This window comes from Cylas formicarius, unplaced genomic scaffold (genome assembly GCF_029955315.1).
Source record: "Cylas formicarius isolate icCylForm1 unplaced genomic scaffold, icCylForm1.1 PGA_scaffold_3__17_contigs__length_32017465, whole genome shotgun sequence".
Classification (NCBI taxonomy): domain Eukaryota; kingdom Metazoa; phylum Arthropoda; class Insecta; order Coleoptera; family Brentidae; genus Cylas; species Cylas formicarius.
In genome coordinates, this window is record NW_026844326.1 from 21,598,548 (window position 1) to 21,619,049 (window position 20,502).

General features: G+C 34.8%; 1 protein-coding gene across 3 annotated transcripts in view; it reads right to left on the minus strand.

The window, feature by feature from the left end:
* The window catches only part of LOC132699181 (histone-lysine N-methyltransferase PRDM16-like), a 152,919-nt gene that overhangs the window by 56,284 nt on the left and 76,133 nt on the right, over positions 1 to 20,502 (minus strand). Inside the window, exons 1-2 of one of the 3 annotated variants that reach the window (XM_060665754.1) lie at positions 14,354 to 14,438; positions 5,908 to 6,413 (exon numbers count right to left, since the gene is read on the minus strand). In XM_060665754.1, coding sequence (XP_060521737.1) covers positions 5,908 to 6,413; positions 14,354 to 14,360 — 513 coding nt within the window. In that variant the 5' untranslated portion in view covers positions 14,361 to 14,438. Of the gene's footprint in view, positions 1 to 5,907; positions 6,414 to 9,700; positions 9,793 to 14,353; positions 14,439 to 20,502 lie in introns of those variants that run through there. The other 2 variants (XM_060665755.1, XM_060665752.1) reach the window with 2 other exon arrangements.

Genomic DNA, 20,502 nt, shown 5'->3' on the forward strand with positions numbered 1-20,502 from the left:
TGAAGGGGCATGAAACAGACTTGGCAACACCCTCGCGTCAGATTCTCAATCGAGAAGTCGTTCTTTACGTTTAGACGCTCCGCACGGGGGAGCTTATCTGGTTCTTATGATCAATTATAGTCTTGTTGTTTTGACATTTCGCAAAGTAACTTCCAGATAACGCGTGTACGAAGATTAGACCAAAGGAGGGGGAACGAAACGGATGAGAAATTTTCACCTTGTCACGCGGGGTTCTTGAACAGAGTTTTTATTAATTGTGGATGTATTGCAGTAAAATAATAAAGCTGTTGCGATAATAAAGAGAGATAATTTTGACTACCCTTTCTCCGAAATTGCGTCTCAGTTTTTAAAATATTTGTGAAATTAAAGAAAGTCATATTTTCTCATACCAAATACCAGTTTCATTTTTTTAAATGGAACACTGGCTTAGAACATGGAACATATAAATAACGCATTTGCATATTATTTCTAAGTTTTTAGAATGTCATTCATAAAACTGCTATTGTTTCGATGCAAGACAAATAGGTAATTTGCTAATATCAAATTTACCTTTCAGTATTGACGGCCACAATTTAACATTTAGTAAATCGGCACGTAACCTTGGTGTCCTGCTTGACTTTAATTTACTGCTTAACGAACATATAAAAATTCTTACCCAAAGTGATAAAACATCGAAGGACTTATCATTTGGGTTGTTTTGTACATAGTTTAGCAAAAAACTCTTTTCTTACTTTAGAAAGTCTTAAAAATAAATTCAAGCTAAATTCTGATATGCATAACAGAGATATCAGAAATAAATAAAAAAAATTAGTAACAAAAAAAGTTTCCAATTCAACTTTATAATTGTTTACAATATCAATTGCAATTTAAAGCCCTTTTCAAAATTTCTTATTAATTTTTTCAATATATATATATATATATATATATATATATATATATATATATATATATATATATATATATATATATATATATATATATATATATATATATATATATATATATATATATATATATATAGATATAGTCACTTTTTTGGCACACAATTTATCTTAATTGGTATATTTATAAGTTTAAGTGTGCTACCTACATAAACTGGATTTTAGTCTGGTTTACCAGGATTACCAGTTTGAATAGCCTTAGGCTGGACTTCGCCCTGTATATATTTATATTCATCGTATACTTATACCTTGGTTATTATGAATAAAGTCGATTATTATTGTTATTATTAATATCGTTATTATTATTATTATTATTATTATTATTATTAACGAACAATCTTATTTTCTCTTGTAGCAAGGTGCACAATTTAAACAATGCTCCGGTTAAGGTACTTGGAGTCTGGATCGATCGTACTCTTTCTTGGAAGGATCACATTGAACACCTTTGCCACAAACTGTCAAGTCAATTGTTTCTAATTAGATACTTAAACAAGTAACTCATTCCTATCATGTCAAGACTTGCTTATTTCGGATTGTTCCATTCTCATTTAGCGTACGCTATTGTTTTGTGGGGTGGTTCCGTGCATGCCCGCAAGGCTTTTCTTATGCAAAAAAGAGCGATACGTGTGATTGCGAATGCAAAGCCTCGTGATCACTGCCTCCCGCTCTTCTCAAAGCTTAATATTTTGACCTTACCATCACTATTTATTTACTATACAGTCACTCTCATACATGAGCTAAAGAACAATATGCCTAAGCACTGTGATCGCCACAATCACTACACCAGGGTATCTGAATTAATTGTCCAGGGCCATTCTAGGCTGCGCACATCCGAGTTAAATAAATTGTACATTAATTACTACAATGTTCTACCAACCGTTGTCAAGGATCTGCCATTCACTAAATTTTGTAATATAATAAAACAATTTCTATTGGAGAACGCATTCTATACTGCAGATGAGTACATCCGTGTTGCGTCACGAGTGTCTCCATAATACTAATTGGGAATTTATTTATTTACTTATTTTTTTTTACCTAATTTTTGTTTCAATGTTTGGTGTTTGTCTATCTGATAATTATGTTGCTCTCTATGAATGTTATTAGAATGTGTTTGATACTGTGACTTGCCATTTGTTGTTCTTGTAATGTATTTAATGGCCAATAAAGTCTAAAGTCTAAAGTCTATTATTATTATTATTATTATTGTTATTATCATTGTCACTATTATTATCATTATTATAATTTTTTTTAAAAGACAAGTGAGGTAAGAAATGTTGCCTAAATATAAATGATTGCTATAGTACCCTCGTAAGGTCAGTGAAAATAAATTCCGAAAGGGGCAATAAATCATTGGTGTGAGAGATCATGATGCAACAGCGTCAACAATTTCATAATTACATTACAAATAGTTCAATTATACAAATTTGAGATACTTTTGGTGAAAATGCGAACCACACTCGACGCACTTATTATTCGTTATTTTAGGGGTAATAATTAGGGAAATATTAACAAGATATTTTGTTTATAATTTCTAATTTACCTATGCCTTTAAATGCATTAAAATATTCTGTCTATGGTGTATCGGTAAAAAACACTGGTGATGTTCATCATTGGCAACATTGTCTCAGTCCGTCAACATATTTGCATCACGTTAATAATGAAAATATGCTATCTCCCTTATTTATATATCCATGTTGGCAAGACCTAAAAATGTTAGTTATCCCAGTATTTTAACACCGTGCATTTTATTGTGGCAATAAAAAGGAAAATTCATTTTTGATTCAAAAATAAAAAAAAAAATAAATACTTTTTCGGAATCGTTTTCGATTTCAAAGCGAACAACTTTTTACTAAAAGATAGACGTAAGTTAGTTTTAATTTAATTATTGTTAATTAACAGACTAATTAGTAGACATTCGGCATTATACAATATCACGGGTAACTGTAAATACTGCAACTATTGAAATACAATACACATTCCCCTATTCTCCTCTTACTTGCACAAAACCTTAATTTACCAACAAATATGGAAGATTTGAATGGCATTGTGTGCGCGCGATACCCGAATATCCTGCTCCTGTATAGGATTATATCGATCCATTCACGTTTTGATTGAAAAAAGGGGTTTTTGGGTGAATCTGTCAATCACTTCGACACCTGGTATTGACGTCGAAATAACGTCTCTGGGATATATACACGGTGCGTAGCATATTTCGATCGCTTATCCGTCGTTTTGTTTCGCCTAATTCAGAAAACACCAAACGTTGGTCACATAAGTTGAAATAAATGTTATCTTTTTGTTATCGTCGAAAGATTTGATAAATGTGCTTTAGTTGAACAAAAAGATACGTTTTTATCTCAATTATGAATAATAATTAAAGCGAGACAGATTGACAAAAGAGGGAGCCCCCCTTCCTTACAAATTATCAGCATCGAAAAAGAAATTATTTGGAAGTATTAGAAAATATTTCTAAAATCTCAGAAACTGCAATTGAAAAGGTGTAGGGATAACATTATATCCTTTAAACCGTTAACTATGATTCAATTTGTATTAGAGGCCTTCTCACACCATGTAAACAAAGTGTCAAAAATTTGAATCTATCGACTTGACATTTGCCATTTAACACGTAAGTTTTTTGGGTTATTTTGGGTTCCAGAAAAACAATATTTTCTCAAAAACCATTGATCCGATTGGAAAAATTCTTGACCCAAGAAAGACACGACGTGAGAGCTATAAATCGTAAATAAAAATGAGCCCAGGGTCCTTATTTTGAGAAAATGGTCACGTTTTGTTTTTGGAAGTTGAAAAGATTTATGCTGCCTTTTCGTCTTATGCCAAAAATCTAGTATAAATAAAGTCACTGGAATCTAACACAATTGCTCGTCCATTGGTTAAATGCTTATTTGGGCCTGGTTGTATCTATACCGCATAAGTTTGCCACACGAGTCTTATTAGAATCTCGATCAACAATAAAACTCAGAGTAAATCGAATTACTCATCAACAGCTTAGTAACCGATTTTTTTTACTTTATCGCGCCCACTCAAAATCGTTTAATATCTGGGAAGGAAGTACTTTATCTCGCAAAAAAAAATCGACTAACGTTAATTTTATTGGTTTTGGTGGACACGTTATTTTATCAACTTTCCATAGATAGCAAGATCCGTATTTCGAAATAAAGATAAAATAAAAATACGGAAATTTTATTTCAAAGAATAACCTAAACGGTTTTCTTTTTTGCTTATGTTGACACAACTATCTGTTCCCAGATAAGAGATTTTTTTTTGGTTTGGCCGTGTGAAGTACCCAAGAAACGTTTTAAACCTCAGAATAGGGCACCACGCGTAACCTTGGCCTTGGTTTGCTTCAAACACTTCAAATATTTCTCAACCGCTTATTGGATGAAAAACATCGAATCGAACAAAAGAAGCGACAACTTTACGTAGACCGAAACAGTACACCATAACAAATTGCGAAAATTACCCTTGTTGGGCGCAATTCTCGGTGACGTAAAGAGGTCTCGTTACAATTAACCGAGCGGGGTTGCTTTTCAATTTCGGGGTGAGAGTTGTCATCGGTATATTTGTCCAACGTTTTCCGAAATAAGGGAGAAATAATCGTCATCGGCGTTCGTGTGTAAAATTAGGCCCGTCTCCTGCTTATACCGGGGGACCTTTTTATATACATGGCGATTCACGTTATTAAAAAGTCTAACTAACTAAACTTATCTGAAATTGAAAAATTTGCATAGCTTTGTTGAAGATAGCGCTGTTTTTTAGCAAATTAATAATTTTAAACAAAATGGTGCCATAAATGATTCCCCAAAAATTGAAATTTTTCTGGAACACCCTACCAACCCAACACCATAACTAATTAGATTAATCAGAAAACACATTTAAATGACATGCAAAGTGCAAAAAACATGATTTAATCTAAGCCAAATAAGAAAAAATATGATGTTATTTATCATTATACGATTCAAGCTTCGCAAGAGGTTTCTTATCTCGTTCTCTCATAAATTATAAATGCATAAAATTTTTGAAAACCTGCAGACAAAAATGATGAATCAAAAAACATACGCGTTCGCTCGGTATATATTTTCCGCGTACATTAATATCTGACACTAAGTGTCAACTATCTATCCGGTTTAACAAATTCGATAAGTACATCTTGGATTATCGACTTCCTTTGATTACGTACGGCGTCGCGGATATAAGATCCTTAGATAAGATTGCCTGAATTTCCACGAATAACGAATAGATTATATAGATATCATGTGCTTTTAGGCAAAGTTATTATGACAGTTTTGAGTGGTTGTTCCGCATATACCAAACTTATCTTAACCATTTGCCCCAAACATGATTAATTAATCAAATTTAAATGATAAGAAATAAACGCAGTACAATCGCAAAATGAGAATAATTATGGTTACAATTTTTTTATCAACAGTATTCGTAGAATTAATACTTCAACAATGCTGGTACATAAGAGTTCACAATGCTCACGGAGAAAGAGAGATATAGCCTCGGTGTGTTACATGTGCATCATAAGGTATCGGAATTATTGGGATCGAAGTTATAGTAACGCAAGAAACAGCGTCTAATAGAAGGCATTTTCACAAATGTCGGTCTCAATGAATTCCAGCTGACAGCGATGTTGCGTAGGAACACTTATTAAAAGTTCTGCGTTTATCTGTATTTTTAATACACATAAAATAGAGTTTTCGTTTATTTGGCAACAGTGAAAGTATATAACCATGTTAGTACAGAATTATTACGTATAGTTCCTCGCAGGCGCATATTACACAAACCCCATTCCTTTGTTGCTTCATTCATTAGAGGTTTCTCTCTCTACCAGCCCTCTATTAAGTATTAATTCTATGGAGTTTCCAGATACCAGCAGCAGAAACCAATTATTTTAGAAGACAAAATTGAATGAAATGATTCTTTGGATAAAGTATGCACTTACCTCCCATGCGAATCTGTAATCTTTGGGTACTCCTGCCCACTTCCCCTGGAAAGGTCCGTACCGAGTGCCTCTTTTCACGAAAGTTTTCGCAAACACCCCGTTTTCGCGGAGTTCCAGTTCCCTTGGCAAACTCCCGGTGGACAGAACGACGCCCTTCATGCTCAAATAGAACAACTCCGAGTTGCTCTCGCCTTCATAGTTTTGATACTTGACCAATTTTCCGTCCTTCACTTCCTCCGGCTCGTACTCATTTTTCCGTTTGCGACTGAGGTCTCTGCATTCGTCGTAGTAGATGTCTTCAGCGAGGTGATCCTCTGACTCAGGTCGGAAGACGTTGGCTTCCACTGAGGGCCCATCGTAGCGATCACCTTCGTGATGGCCTTCTTCTGGTACCATGGGTGTAGACTCTTCTAAATTATTGCCTCGACGTGTATTGATGTCTTCGGGGCTAAGATCCATTTGCTCGGAACTCGACGCTGTTTGCTCTAGTTCATCTTCAGATCCTTCTGGAAAAACAAACAACGGCTTGATTGGTTAGAAAATTAATAAATCATATTAGAGTAAAGAAAGGGGAAAGCAAGGCGTATGTTGTGTCTATTACTCCTTAGCCGGTACTATTCTAAAGCATGCATTAGAAAGTGTGAATAATGATATACAAATGGTACTTTAGGTATGATTCGATATAGAGTTATCAAGATCCCCTGTCGTCATCAAATATCTGCCAAAAATAAATAGGAATGAAGAAGAATGGGCAAGGACAAAAATTATTAAAACATTGAGGACCAACCAAAAAGCGAAGAAGCATTTGGTGGGTTGTTTTTCATATTCTTGTGATGCAGCAATGTCCGAATGGACAGAAAAAACTAACCTATCGCAAAATACGACCACGCAGACTGCACTAAGACAAAACAGTTCGGGATTTTGAGGTTAATAACCGACTCGCAATCGTACGAACGTGCCGTTCGTACGATTTTGTTTCCAGTGAAGCGGAGGAAAAAAAAAGACGGGGAACAGAAGACGAGAAAATAATATCGCGTTTCTTTAGGAGCGTTTTGCTTTTGTAATCAGTTTGGAAAACAATAAGACGAGAGGTGGATAAGGATTATTGCTAAAATGGCGAAATGGGATCGAATAAAAGAAACGCTTTTTCATAGCAATTTATTTATGGTTTTAAATGGCTTATTTTAAATAATATGCTGTCCGTTACAGGATATCTAGAAGAAAACATGAAAACAGTTAACATCAAAGCTTCCAACGCGTTCCTTAATTTTTTATTTAATTTAACCACTTGCCGCTGGTACTTTCCTCAATGGCAAAATTAATCAATCAAACCCACCAAGCAGGGAATTCTTAAATAGCTGCGGTTAAAAAAAATCGTTCTTCAACCACATCGAAGATAATAGTTTACGTCTATCGGGGCAAAGGATTTCCGCTTTTTGGGTTACAGTTAATTGGCATTATCTCATACAAGCATTTAATTGTGTGACGTACGGGAGGTTACTATTTATGTCTACGGTTGAATGGAAAAAACGTTCCTTAACGTTTTATCCCGAATATAACTGAGCGGTCTACAATAAGTTAAATCGATGATCGTTGTCGCTCGTGAAGATCTTCTGTAGCAACCAACTAACGCTCTATTCCTTGTTGAAATATGCTAATTTTTTAACTCATTAAAAATAAAATATAATATTGGAAATGAAATTTGATTGATGATTGAATAATTTTTTGGTATGGCCACTTAAAGAAAATTTGTTAGTCTGCTTGTAAAAAATAAAAATTTTTAAAAGGAAATATTTTCGTAGGTTTTAACCATGTTGGTAAAATACAAAATACAGTTCAAATCTTTCAGCGACGGATTTAGCGCTTGTCTTGGGCTCTGCTTCAAGTTTACAGTTTTTGTTTACTTCTGTTTACTGGTTGAAAAATTAAAACAAAACTTTTATCCCCACGTGTGTGAAGCAATGGGTATTCCACACGAGGTTCAAACTAAAAAGTCATTTTTTAAATGTTTTCTTTAATCACAGCGGGTATAGGGATGTATACAATTGACTATTATTGAAGCTAATTATTTACATGTGTTCTGAGCTACCATAGCACATGACGAATGGTTTGGATATAGCATGTTACCCAATTGAGCGTCACTCAGTTTTTCGTAATCTGTTTACAACACCACCGATATTAGTTCAGCTAAATCGTGTTTTAGAAAGCAAAATAATAAATTGTCTTATCTTCTGCGACACAGTGATGTACATGTACACAATAACATCAACGTATTGCAAGTGTTTCACCACAAATTACGAAAAAAATAGGAATCCAAGGCGCCTAATTATATCGGAGCTCTAAATCCCATATCCACAACATTCTGTAATTTTTATCTCTGATTTTTAATACAGATCTCACTCAATCGACTCTGATGTAGAAAAGAACATGGTATTATTTTTAAACCAAATTTAATTATCAATTAAAATGAATAGTTATAACGTTAACCTATTATCTTGATTCGGGTTTAAATGCCGTCGTCGGTTGGAATTACTTCCTAACGTTTCGCTAGCACGAGTGGCGAGCTTCTTCAGAGGTCCTTCCATCTCCACGTAGACAGTCTACGTCCAACATCGGAGATGGAACGACCTCTGAAGAAGCTCGCCACTCGTGCTAGCGAAACGTTAGGAAGTAATTCCAACCCACGACGGCCTTTAAACCCGAATCAAGATAATAGCTTATCAACGGGCCCCGAAAGCCTTAACCAAGTTATAACGTTATATTAAAAATAGTAACAGGTTTTCAATCTGCATTTTAGAAACATTCAGGTTATTTTTTACAATCACAAAGTTCCAGATTTATATTCAGGTTAAGGTTCAAGTAAAAGTTTGGTATTAATGCGCATGAATATATGAATCCAGTGGTAGAGTTGCTCCAAATTGAAAGTCACATTAAGAAAATGTATGATTAATGTTCAACAGAACTATCTCAAAAATCACCATTCCAGGGAGGCACTTATTGAGATAAGAATACTGACAGAACTGTTATCTCACGCTCAACAACTTTTGTGTACTGGTTAAAACAATCGGCAAGATTTCACACTTTCGTGTCAATAAACGAATCTGCTTTGCCGCTCGCTCTAAAATGATGTCAATAAACTGTACTATCGACGGTGTTATTTTGTTTGAGAATCGAGATTTCCGTAGCCTTTTTCCTGTTTGAACAGGATCGACCGGGATGCGAAATCCCGATCGCCTAGGAATCGTCATGTACCCTCAATGCGGGGGATATTTGACCGTTCTTATCATTTAGCGCGAATTGGTCTGGCCGTACTTGATTGCAAGTTGCCGCCTTTTATTGCGGCAAAATTACGACGTTACTTTTCGAACAACTTCAGTTAAGTCCCGCAGGTTGCAGTTTATTGCTGTTAAACATCCATTAGGTTTGAAGGTCGTAGATAATGACGGATGTTGATGAAATGAGATATTTTTGGCTTCCACTGTCTCTATTTTACAGTACTCATCTGAAGGCGCGTGGAAATTAATATTAATAAACTGACAACTATTTTTTCTTGTTTTTTGAAGCCTTTTGTGTCACAAAATTAGATTGGGTACACGAAATTTCATTAAATGAAAATCTTATAATTCCAATATTCTAAAGGATTCCTACATACGTTGTTACAGTGTCCCAGTTTAATTTCAGCAATCTAGGTTCATTTGAAAGACTCGAAATACTATTAAACTGTGCAAAAAGTCCTTTTTCTCTTTTTTCCATATCTCTCGATACTTGCAAGGCACGAGGTTGCAATAGATACCTAATATACTATACCAATCCAGGCGAAGAAGGAAAAAGGATGAATAACTTTGTCTACTCCCGTCTGTAATAATCCTTTATCCAACAAGTGCGGTAAACGTCATTTGACTCACGAGTTTATTTGACACGAGCGGAGCGAGTTTTTAATAAACGAACGAATATACTTTTTCTACGACCGTTAGTTTTTGGGTACATTTTCGCAAAACAACACGAATACATTCACTGACAGTACCGTCAGAATTGACAAACGTCAAAATTCAAAGCGTGGGAAGCAGCTCCGAAAACATCCGTGTGGTAAAATCCCGGAAATGTCCGAAGTGGCTCGGATTCATGGGAAACAAAACTGACGTGGTAAAGTGACGCTTTCTGCACGCTAGATCGGTGGGTAATTAGGTATTTTGCACATGGGAGTAGAAAAAATACCAAATTTTACCAAGTCAGTTTGCTTTCCCACGGATCTCAGCCACTTCGGACATTTCTGGGATTTTACCGCTCGGGTTTGGAAGCAATCGGATGTTTTCGGAGATATTTCACACGCTTTGAATTTTGACGTTTGTCAATTCGTGTTGTTTTGCGAAAGTGTACCCAAAAACTAACGGTAGTAGAAAAGGTATAGTATGCAACACGTTCGGTAAACTTTTTAACTCACTCGTGTCAGATAAACTCGTGAGTCAAATACCGTTTACCGCACTTGTTGCATAATATACTATTCTATTACGCTATATACTCACAGCTTCATCGCTAATCAGAGCTCCTTTTACGAACTACGACACATCCACGATAGACACAATTTACACTGATGAGCTTCTTAATTTTTTACTGTATTTATTAGCGATATCGGATTGTTTTATCAGATATATATTTTTCAAGTGATAAGTGTTTGCAAGATAATCCCGAGGACGCTTCAAGCGGCGTCATAGCAGAAGGGGAAAGCCAAAAGCAAAAACTCTGCAGGCTTTTGTGATTATAAACGCCAGCGAGGTGAAATTTGTTTCAAAGTTCCTTCTTGATGAAGCTGACACCACAATTTCCAGCAGTAGGTATTTCGTCGCTCGGCTAGAAAGTCGGAACATTTCAACTACTCCGTATACCTGACATATACTACGATATATCTTCCATACCTCCATATAGATCCTCCATTCCTCAATATACTTGTCCTCGACCTCCATATATGCGAGATTCATTCGCATGACGATGGAATACCTCGAGAAATGCACAATTGGTCAAAAATTGTCAGGTTTTATCGGAATTTCTTTTATATTCTCGGCAGATTGCGCTGCACTCGCCAAAAAAGCGAGTGTGTTCTTTGATTATAATATTATTTTTTCTACTCTTTACTTTAAAATACCCAATGGTCATTACTTATTAATAAGCGTCTGAAGAGGTTTATCAAGCACAGTTGATCAATCCCAACCGAATTGGCTCGTTTAATGAAGCTGAAGTTTTAAAGTGACACTTTGCGAACGCTTGATCAGTGCATGATTAGGTATTGTAGACTATGGAATAGAAAAAAAAATTCAAATGAGGTTATGCTAACACTAAATTCGGATTCATAACATTGATAAATACGAATGATAAATTGTTCCTTTTTTGCGATTGCGGCGCCATTTACAGAGAATCCAAAAGAAACCTGAGGCTTTTATAGTATAGAATCGGAATCTGTAATAACAAATGAAAGTTTTGGTTAGATTTCCCCACCACCAATGGGTTGGGGTAGGGGTCATATTAAACACTTTTTTTGTTCAACATTTAAAGGCAAATTTTCTTTAGCGATCGTTTAACACCTGGTGTAAGTAAATATATATGGGGCATAGGGAGTAGTTCAAATGACCGACCTATCGACGCAATATCTACTCCGAGCATCTCATATAACGAATTACATATATTATATTATAAAATGCCGAAATAATTTTCTATCGAAGGTGGTCGGTGGTGAAAATCAAAACACGCTGTTCAAGGAACGCTGACTTAAAAAGCTTGCACCTTCCGCGAAATACTTCAACACATCCTTTGCCGCGAGTTCTCGCTACACGGGCAGACAATAAGGCGCTAATGGAAATTATCCCAGCTTTCTTCTTCGAGACCCGAACGTTTTTTTATACCCGAGACGCGACCAAAAGATTTTAATTCTGGTCATGACTTAGGAACGAATACGTCTGCATCGAAAGGACCTACCTAGCCACGCATCTTCGCGCGTATTTTCCGCCGATTTTCGTGTATTGTCTCTCGCAGTTCGAGGAAATCGCAACAAAAGAGCCCAGGTGTTCGAAGATCGCCGCCAAACGGAAATTTGCATGCATCCGCGAGTGGTACCTATCTTTTGAAAAGTCCAAGTCGATATACCTTTATTTAAAGTGATTCTATTTCGAATTAACAACGGTATAAAGATTAACCATTTTTGGCATGGTATTCTTGTTCTCCAGTTTTAACCATATGAATTACTAAGCTAACAAGGAATTGCTAATTTTATTGTTAACTTAGCAATCACATTTAGGTAAAGAATGTTTATTGACCCACTAATGTTGGTAGCTCCGTTTTATTTCAATAGAAAAGTGTTGGTTAAGTCTTAAATCATTACCATTATCGGTGATATGAAGCAAATTGCTATGGTTTTAGGTTTAGACAATATTGTTTTTAAACCAAGGTCGTAACAACAGAATCGGCCTAACTGTCCAAAATAAGCAATTCTGGAGGATTATCTAGAGCTTTTTCTTTACTACGACACCTACTCCATCGCAAATTGGTATTTTTTGAATTAATAACAATACCTTACCCTTGACAGCCTTGACAAGACTAATTTCGATTTAATTTTTTTTTATCTGAGAATTATGTAAACCGTTTGTTTACGTTAGTGTGAATTTTTTTAAGTAAACTAATTTTTCGCGTTAATACTTTTGAATTAGTGCTATGGGATGTGTGTGACTACAGTATATTAAAACACAGGACAGTGCTATTTACTTCTGGATTCATCCTGCGTCGGTTGTTGATCATCCTGTATATGTATCCTAGTATTAGAGTAGCTTTTCCAGGTTTCTTTAAAAAATTGACTGCAAAAGTGATTTAGCGGTCAATAGCCAAGTCGTGCTTTAGGGTTAAGTTCTGGACCCACTGGTGTAATCACTCTACGTCTTAAACTTAAAGCAAACTTGGAAGTCAGACCATGTTTCCTTTGCTGACGATCCATCGTTTGCTTCTAACGCAAAAAATGAAAGCACACAAGCAAACCAAAATATAGAGTTTTTTGCCAAAAAAATTAAAAATATATCTGAATATACATTCAAATTTAATGATTTGGTTTGATTAGGAAGTTTATTAATTACAAATATTTCATTTTGATAGCATTTAGATGGAATCTGTTATACTAGAGTCGTAAGACTATTATGTGTAATATTTATCTCGACGTCAAACCTCTATAAGTACTTTTAAGAGACCTTGTTATTCATTGTCGTATTTTGCGGGTAATTGAGATTTAAAAAAAATCTTTGCTCGTTACACTGGGGCGATACCTTTTTTTGGTATTTAAAATGCCGGCGGTAGGACTTGGTACTGCAGTGTGTGTTATTTTCAAGGTATTTATATTTCTGACATGTTAGAAACTATCCGAAATTGCGCAAATAAAGGGCTTGCTCATGACACTGAAGGAACCCACAGATTCGATCGATCATGGCAAAATTAACATAGCAATGATCGATCTACCAGAGATTTCTGGCTAACAAAAATAAGTCGAAATGTGATCGGTCATGATATTTTCCCAAAAAGATAAAAGAAGCCATGTCCGATCAATTCTGTAGACCTTTATGGTTGCAAGATAAAAAATTGTCTATCGGGTTAAAGGTTAAAATTCCCAATATTTGAGTAAAAGAGTGTTTTTTGCTTAACTTTAAACTGCAAAGAAAATCTATTTGAAACGTTATTTCTATTCAACTATTTGGTTTTTACCATTAATAATTTTAAGACTCCTAAAATCAGTAGTACATATATTTCAGAAATATATAAAAATGTCCATTAATTTTCTTCCATTTCCTATTACAGATGTATCAAGTACAAGAGAAGTTTGTTTGGCATCATTTTTTTTCCATTACAAACCGAATGATAAGTTGATGGTATGAACTTCAAAAATTGCTTAAAATTGAATAAAAGCGTAGTAATTCACACAAAACCATAATATTTTATACACGATAGAGTTTGGATTGATTCCTGATTGAAATAAAAGAATATATCAGTTCCGCTATAAAACAAAAACTCATTTAGGAATAATAATTAACTGTCGGCGATCAAACTGGATAAAGCTCAGGATTAACAACAACGGTTTAACGGTTAATCATTTTTGGCATGGTCTTCTTGTTCCCCAGTTTTAACAGTATTAATTAGCTTAGCAATCACATTTAGGTAAAAAATGTTTATTGACACACTAATGTTGGTAGTTCTGTTTTATTTGAATAGATAAGTTTTATCTGAATAGATTGTCTTTAAACCAAGGTCGTAACAACAGAGAGAAGATTTTATTAATAACAATTAACTGTCGGCGATCAAACTGGACAAAGTTCAGGATTAACTAGAACCTTTATTGTTAATTGTAAGAGGGTAGATACGGTGGTGCGATTTTGCAACATTCAAAACTACTTGGACTCATTTTCCAATATTTGAACCATACCTGGCATAATCTACTGTCATTCGCTGAAGACGACGTTCTCCCAAAGTCAAGAATCACCGAAGTTTTTGCTCTAACTATATCACCGTTAACGGTAAAATCTATGCGCAACGCGGTAGTTGATTCCTTATTTGACACCTGTCAACACACTGCAACAAATTTGTGGTCATACTACAAACCACCTATACCTATTCGCTACGATAGTTCGGGCGACACTAAAAAGATCACGAAGACACGAAGGATGACGGGACTCTCCGGGATAAAGGAGGAGCCAAAGGGAGGGGCGCCGGGCGTGGCCTCGCGATCATTCCCTCGGGATAGCACTACCTCCCACCCCACATTATCTCGCGTGCTCGGTGATGCTGCAAAGACCTGTGTGTTGCCGCTGTAGAACTTTAAAGCGTTCAAAGCGATGCCTGCACACTATTGCTCGCGGTTTTACGTATTTTATAGCTGGGTTTCGATCGAACGCCATTTTTATCCAGTTTCGCGAAAGTATTATATACAAGCACGGATGAAAAGTATTATACGGGGTTGTTCCCGACACACTTCTCAAAATATTCAAAATACAAAATTTTAATGGTATGCAATGTCGAATTTATAGCTCGCTCTCGGAACAGGCGGAAATTGTTTTTTTGTTTTTTCTAAATAAAATAATTATATTATTGTTGCAAAGTCTGATTATTGAGTACTCTGTTAATCTAGACATTTTGTAGCTGCAGCTCATCTTTCATAAATTTTCACTTCAGGACTAATGACCAATCAGTGGCTTCGTAATTTGTGAAGGGCGCATTTAGTTTATTATATCGCACCAACACAAATTACTATTTATCTGTTTCAGATCTCGTAAATTAATTCTGTCGTTGTACTTAGCTATAAGTTTGGTGCTTTGGCAGATTCTAAATTTGTAGGTTGTAGGTTTATACAGTTTTCTAGTTCGTTATACATTTTTTCTACTGTCTACTTTAAAATACCCAATTATGGACCGATCAAGTGTCACTTCAGCTTTGTTAGCTACATTTGCAAGCCAGTTCAGAAACTAATGTCACGAGTTTGGGAACCGTAGGCAGTCAGTAAGTCAGCAACGGGTGAACGTCATAGAAAAAGTATATGCCAACACGTTGAGAAGCTTCTTCAGTCATTCGTTTATTAAACACTTGCCGAGTCACCAACATACATGAATTTTTGAAGTTGTCAGTGTGATTTTTTTTTGTTCAAAGACTTTGGTGCGTTATGCCTCTACGTAGTAAATTTTACTTTACATACATTTTTTTAACAATCTTGGAAAGTTCTATACGCATGTACCGTTTCGTGGGTATTATGACTTGTCTCCAGTGTAATAACAACATGGGCAGATAATTTTATTTTTGTAAATATCTATTTATAATCAACTGGATATTTTTATATTTTTAGTTACTTACGCATATAATTCGGCAAATAAGAAGCGATAACGCTGATTATTATTCTGATCTTTTAAATAACTGGAACGTCATCCGCCGAGTGTCGCCACGTGAATCGCATTAGATAGCACAACAATGGCGGACAACAAAAGCGCGTTGACACGGTTTTCAGCGTCGACGTTAAGTTAAAAAGTTCGTTAGACATAATGAGTGGTTCGTACCCCCAGACGGTGCGATTTTATTGTCAAATTGCCGCAAAGAAAGACGCGATTCTGGATGCCGATCTGATCGCAATTCTCATTCTTTTCCGGGCCACTTTCTAAGGACTTCCGCTCACCTTTCGACAAGGGTGGCCACTAATAATATGTTGTATGCGTTCTTTCGGAACAAGAACACGCTGTGCATTGTCTTCACTTGGAGTTTACAAGATTTTTCCAGGGCCGCATTCGGAATCCGCCGAAATTTTCCGATATCTCGCCTTATATTTTGTTTTATTTATATAAAAAGCAAAAAATGTTACAATTTAATCATAACCAATAAAAAAATAGGATATTGGCAAATTATCACCCAGAGGGCGCTTTTAAACTTTACGTTCTAAATAGAAAGAAAACAAAACAATTTTGGACATCAATCCAAAAAGTGAAGAAACGTTCAAAGTCCTTATTTTTAACCATTTTCTTAAAAATCTGCTGGTCATTTAGCAACGCTTATTTTTGTGTATTAGCATTTGAGATTGAGGAGGTTGTTTTTTTCTAATTTTCTAACATTGTAAGAAAATCTGAAGCTAGGATTCTAAACATTTTAGAGTCTATCAGTCATCAAATAAACGTTTGAATAAAAAAAATAAATGAAATTTGTATTTTTCTATTCTACGATTTTTGAGTGTTTTAACCGCATTTCATGAAAAAAACATTATCCAAAACATAGTGCCTTTTAAATGGAACGTATTATTCTTAATACCATGCCATTTTTGTAAAATATACCTTTTTTGTGTCTAAATTTGAATTATTTATTAAGTATAATTTCTAAATGTATTTTCATTTAACGAATACTTCATAGCAATAAACCATTAAAATGAATTTGGCAAAAACTTTTTATCTTTACGTTTATTTGTTTAACATGGCCAAAGAACTGTTATCCAAAAAGAGAGGAGTATTTTGGACAAAAACCTTAAAGGTATTAAAGGGGGATTGTGATTTTCCAATAAAATTTGTTTACCAAAAATTAGCACAACCAAAAATTAAATGGTATAAAAGAGTTTTCCAGTGACTGGTTACTGGCAAAAAATAATGTGTAATGTATGGATCAAAATAAGGCAAGAGAGCAGCGTCAAAGCTAATCTAACATTAACAATGAAGTAATCGGCGCTAAAATAACTATTTGCTCAAGGTTCATAAACATATTTTAGCACTTTTTTACGACACCTGTCCTCTGAGTGTTAGCGCATTTTCCGCGTATCACAATTGCTTTATTAGTTAATTTCTACTAATGTTCATATCCGCGAATATTGAAAGCAAAAATATCGGAGTCCGACCCTGACTCGTCGCCTACAGTACGCAGAGACCTGAAGTACTTTATTTTCTGTTTAACGTATTGATATCTGGAGGACGGGGCTATTTGATTTTATAACCTCTTGATTCTCATTTAGATTCCAGCACATGACAGGGTGAAAAGTCCGTTGTGCGTCGATCTTAACGGTTCGAAAGATTTTTTTCTCGTATACGTCGACAAATTAAGATGGCCGAAGTGATTTTCAAACTATACAGTCGCCGGTGTCCGCAATAAACCCTTGCCGTGTCACGAAACTAAAAGTCCAAGGTTTATGAATTTTCCCTAATCAGGAAAAAAGTCTGATCGCACTTATTCCAACAATAGGGTTCTAATTCGAGGTCATTGTGGAGGTAAATAATATGTAAAAAGCGTTACTTTACGTTAGAAATTACCTGTTTTACCCCTTTGCGGCTGTTTGACTCCGACAGAGAGTTACCTGCGAAAATTTGCCGCCGTCTGAAAAGGGTTTTCGGCCCTTAATTTCGGTTACACGGTGGTTGCTTCTCTATTTTACACGGTTTTAATGAAATTTCGTCTCGATAAAAAGGCGAAACGTCTACATTTTTAACCTTTGCTCCTCTGGGATGGCCGTGTGAAATTGATTTTATCCTCTTTTTTGGGTCTCGCATTAAAAGGATTGTGATCTAAGGGTTTTGGCAAATGCTTTTCTATTATTTCGCCTTTTTGAGGCAAAAGGCGCGAGCAGCCGTCCAGTGACTTGCGATTTCATTTTTCCACAATCGGGAGAGATTGAAGAAGCTTTTTAGCGTGTGAAATATGGTGGCGCAGTATCAATGAAAAAAACTGTAAGCACTCTCGTAAAAACACCTAACCTCTTTTTTGCCACGGGCTACCCTAATGTAAACACAATATATCATGATTATGTCTCAACCCAGATCACCCGACCTCCTTTGCATATGTATCATCCCTTCGAAAGTGTATCAGTTTTTTTCTCCATTTTTATTTAAATCTCTGTTTGACATTGTTAGGAGTCAAACGTTTGGCAACACAAAAAGTCATAAAAGTGAAATTTGATATTTTCGGCTCCCTTTTTCCGCGCAGATTTTCGAAATAAAATTTAACCGTTAGTACTTTTTCTTCGATTGGGTCTACTAACGGACCTTGACTTAAACAGAACCTTCCATTAACAGAGCACATCTTATGATTTTTATTTTTTTTATTTTTAAGTGAAATAATTAAGGATTTGCGTTTTTACAAAATTAAAAATGTACGTAAGATATATGGTATATGGATATACGAATTTAATTTTATACATCATACTAATAAGTCGATATTATAGGACCTTGCTTACCTTAAAAGTACTTAAATCACTTTCAAAATGACAATTTGTTTTGTTACAAAAAGTGAAAGAGATTAAGTCCGTTACATATAGCTTAAAAATAGGAAAAAGAAACATTTAAATTATATTTTTAGATAATAGAAATAAATTTAGTAACGACTTATTAGTTAACATTCTATGCGGGATTGATTTGAAAAAGTTATGATGTTCCGGAGCTATATATACCGCAATAAGTCCATCATGTGTCGGTATTTTAGTGATGTGATGCTTCTTATACTTTAATATAAAGATGGCAATACAATATTCTCAATTTTTTTAAGTCTACCCCGACGTGCCAATAAATCAAGATTTTTAAATTCTGCGTTCTCATCCATGGTTGTTTTGTATACAATTTTATATGGTTCGTTTCTTAAAAATCGCGTCCGGCATATTTGAAGCAAGTTTATTTTTTCTCTGTTGGTAGTTTTTGATCTTTTGTAAACTGCTTCTTCCAAGAGTTTTGTTGATATAAAATCCTCTTGTTTCATTTCATTTAATATAATAGTATATATCTTTTCTACATTTTTTAATTATATTCTAATAATCTTAGAACGTCGCCAAAATCTCTGTCATTAGGTAAAAATGAATGCCCTGATATTAAAAATTTATAGAATTAACCACATTAAAGATATTTTGATGTTTCTGTTTTGGCCCTCCACACATATGCAATCATGTATTTTTCACCTTTCAGGGTTTTTAGGTGTCTCTCGTTGTGGAAATTGTGTGTGCCTAAATTTAAAATATATTACATTTATAATAAGCTACTGAAGTACTTAACTTCGCGAATGACAACGCTTTCTGCAAATCGAATGAAAAGCCAAAATAATGAGATGGATTACTTGATACTCGCCCTTGATCTTGTTTTATCGCATTTCTAGCCAACTCTGCTAGCGTCAAATGAATATCATGTTCTTCCATAAGTTTTTTCTGTTCTTCATGGTTTTCTGATGTTTAATGTTTAATAGGTCACTTTTGACATGTGTCTTTGGTGTGAATATTTTACTTCACAGTGAATTTCATAAAAATTAAACATTTTTTTTATAGTCAAATTTCGGCAAACTGTTAATATGGTTTTGAACAATCATATTTGCTTTATCACATATTTTTCTTGACAATCCAGGCAAACGCCCACGTAAATCGTGGCCAACGATTTTAGATTTTAATACACGTTTAAATCGTCCTTCGCTTATTTGAAAAAGAATTTTTTGCAACCAGCAACTTTGTCTGTTTTAGAATTTAACCAATACGTAAAAGTCTCATTTCTACATGAACCTTTTCCGTTTCTCTGACGTCTTCTTTTTACAACACTGCGTCCGGTCGCTAAGTATAGCAATATATTTTGCTTATTAAAGTCTCCTAAGTTCCTCTGTTTCATTTCAATTTTTCAAGCAATCTTTTCGGCATTGGCAATCTTAATTTTGAAAAACTTTGGCAGGAATAATTTTTCCCGATTGTGTATCGCATCTTTTTCCTGAATTCCGTTTAATTTTATGAATTTTCTTAATATAAATACCACTTCTGTGTGCTTTGAAGGTGCTGTTTTGTAAATTCTCGTTCTCAATTACCTCTTCCTCTATTGAAGAAAAATTAAATATTATTTTTTAAATTTCAATTTAATATCAAAACGTAATTTAAGTTACCTTCATCGCTGCTTTCAACATTAAAAATAAAAATATAAATAAAAAATAAAAATATTCATGAGAAAATAGTTCAAAAGAAAGAATAATATATAAGTACCAGCAAATGAACATAGCGAGGAAGAAAATTGAACAGGAAAACAACATAAAGAGAAATGTTATAAAAGCTTATCTCAAACTGCAAATTACTGTAGTGGGGATAAGAAACTACTCTACCAGCCACTT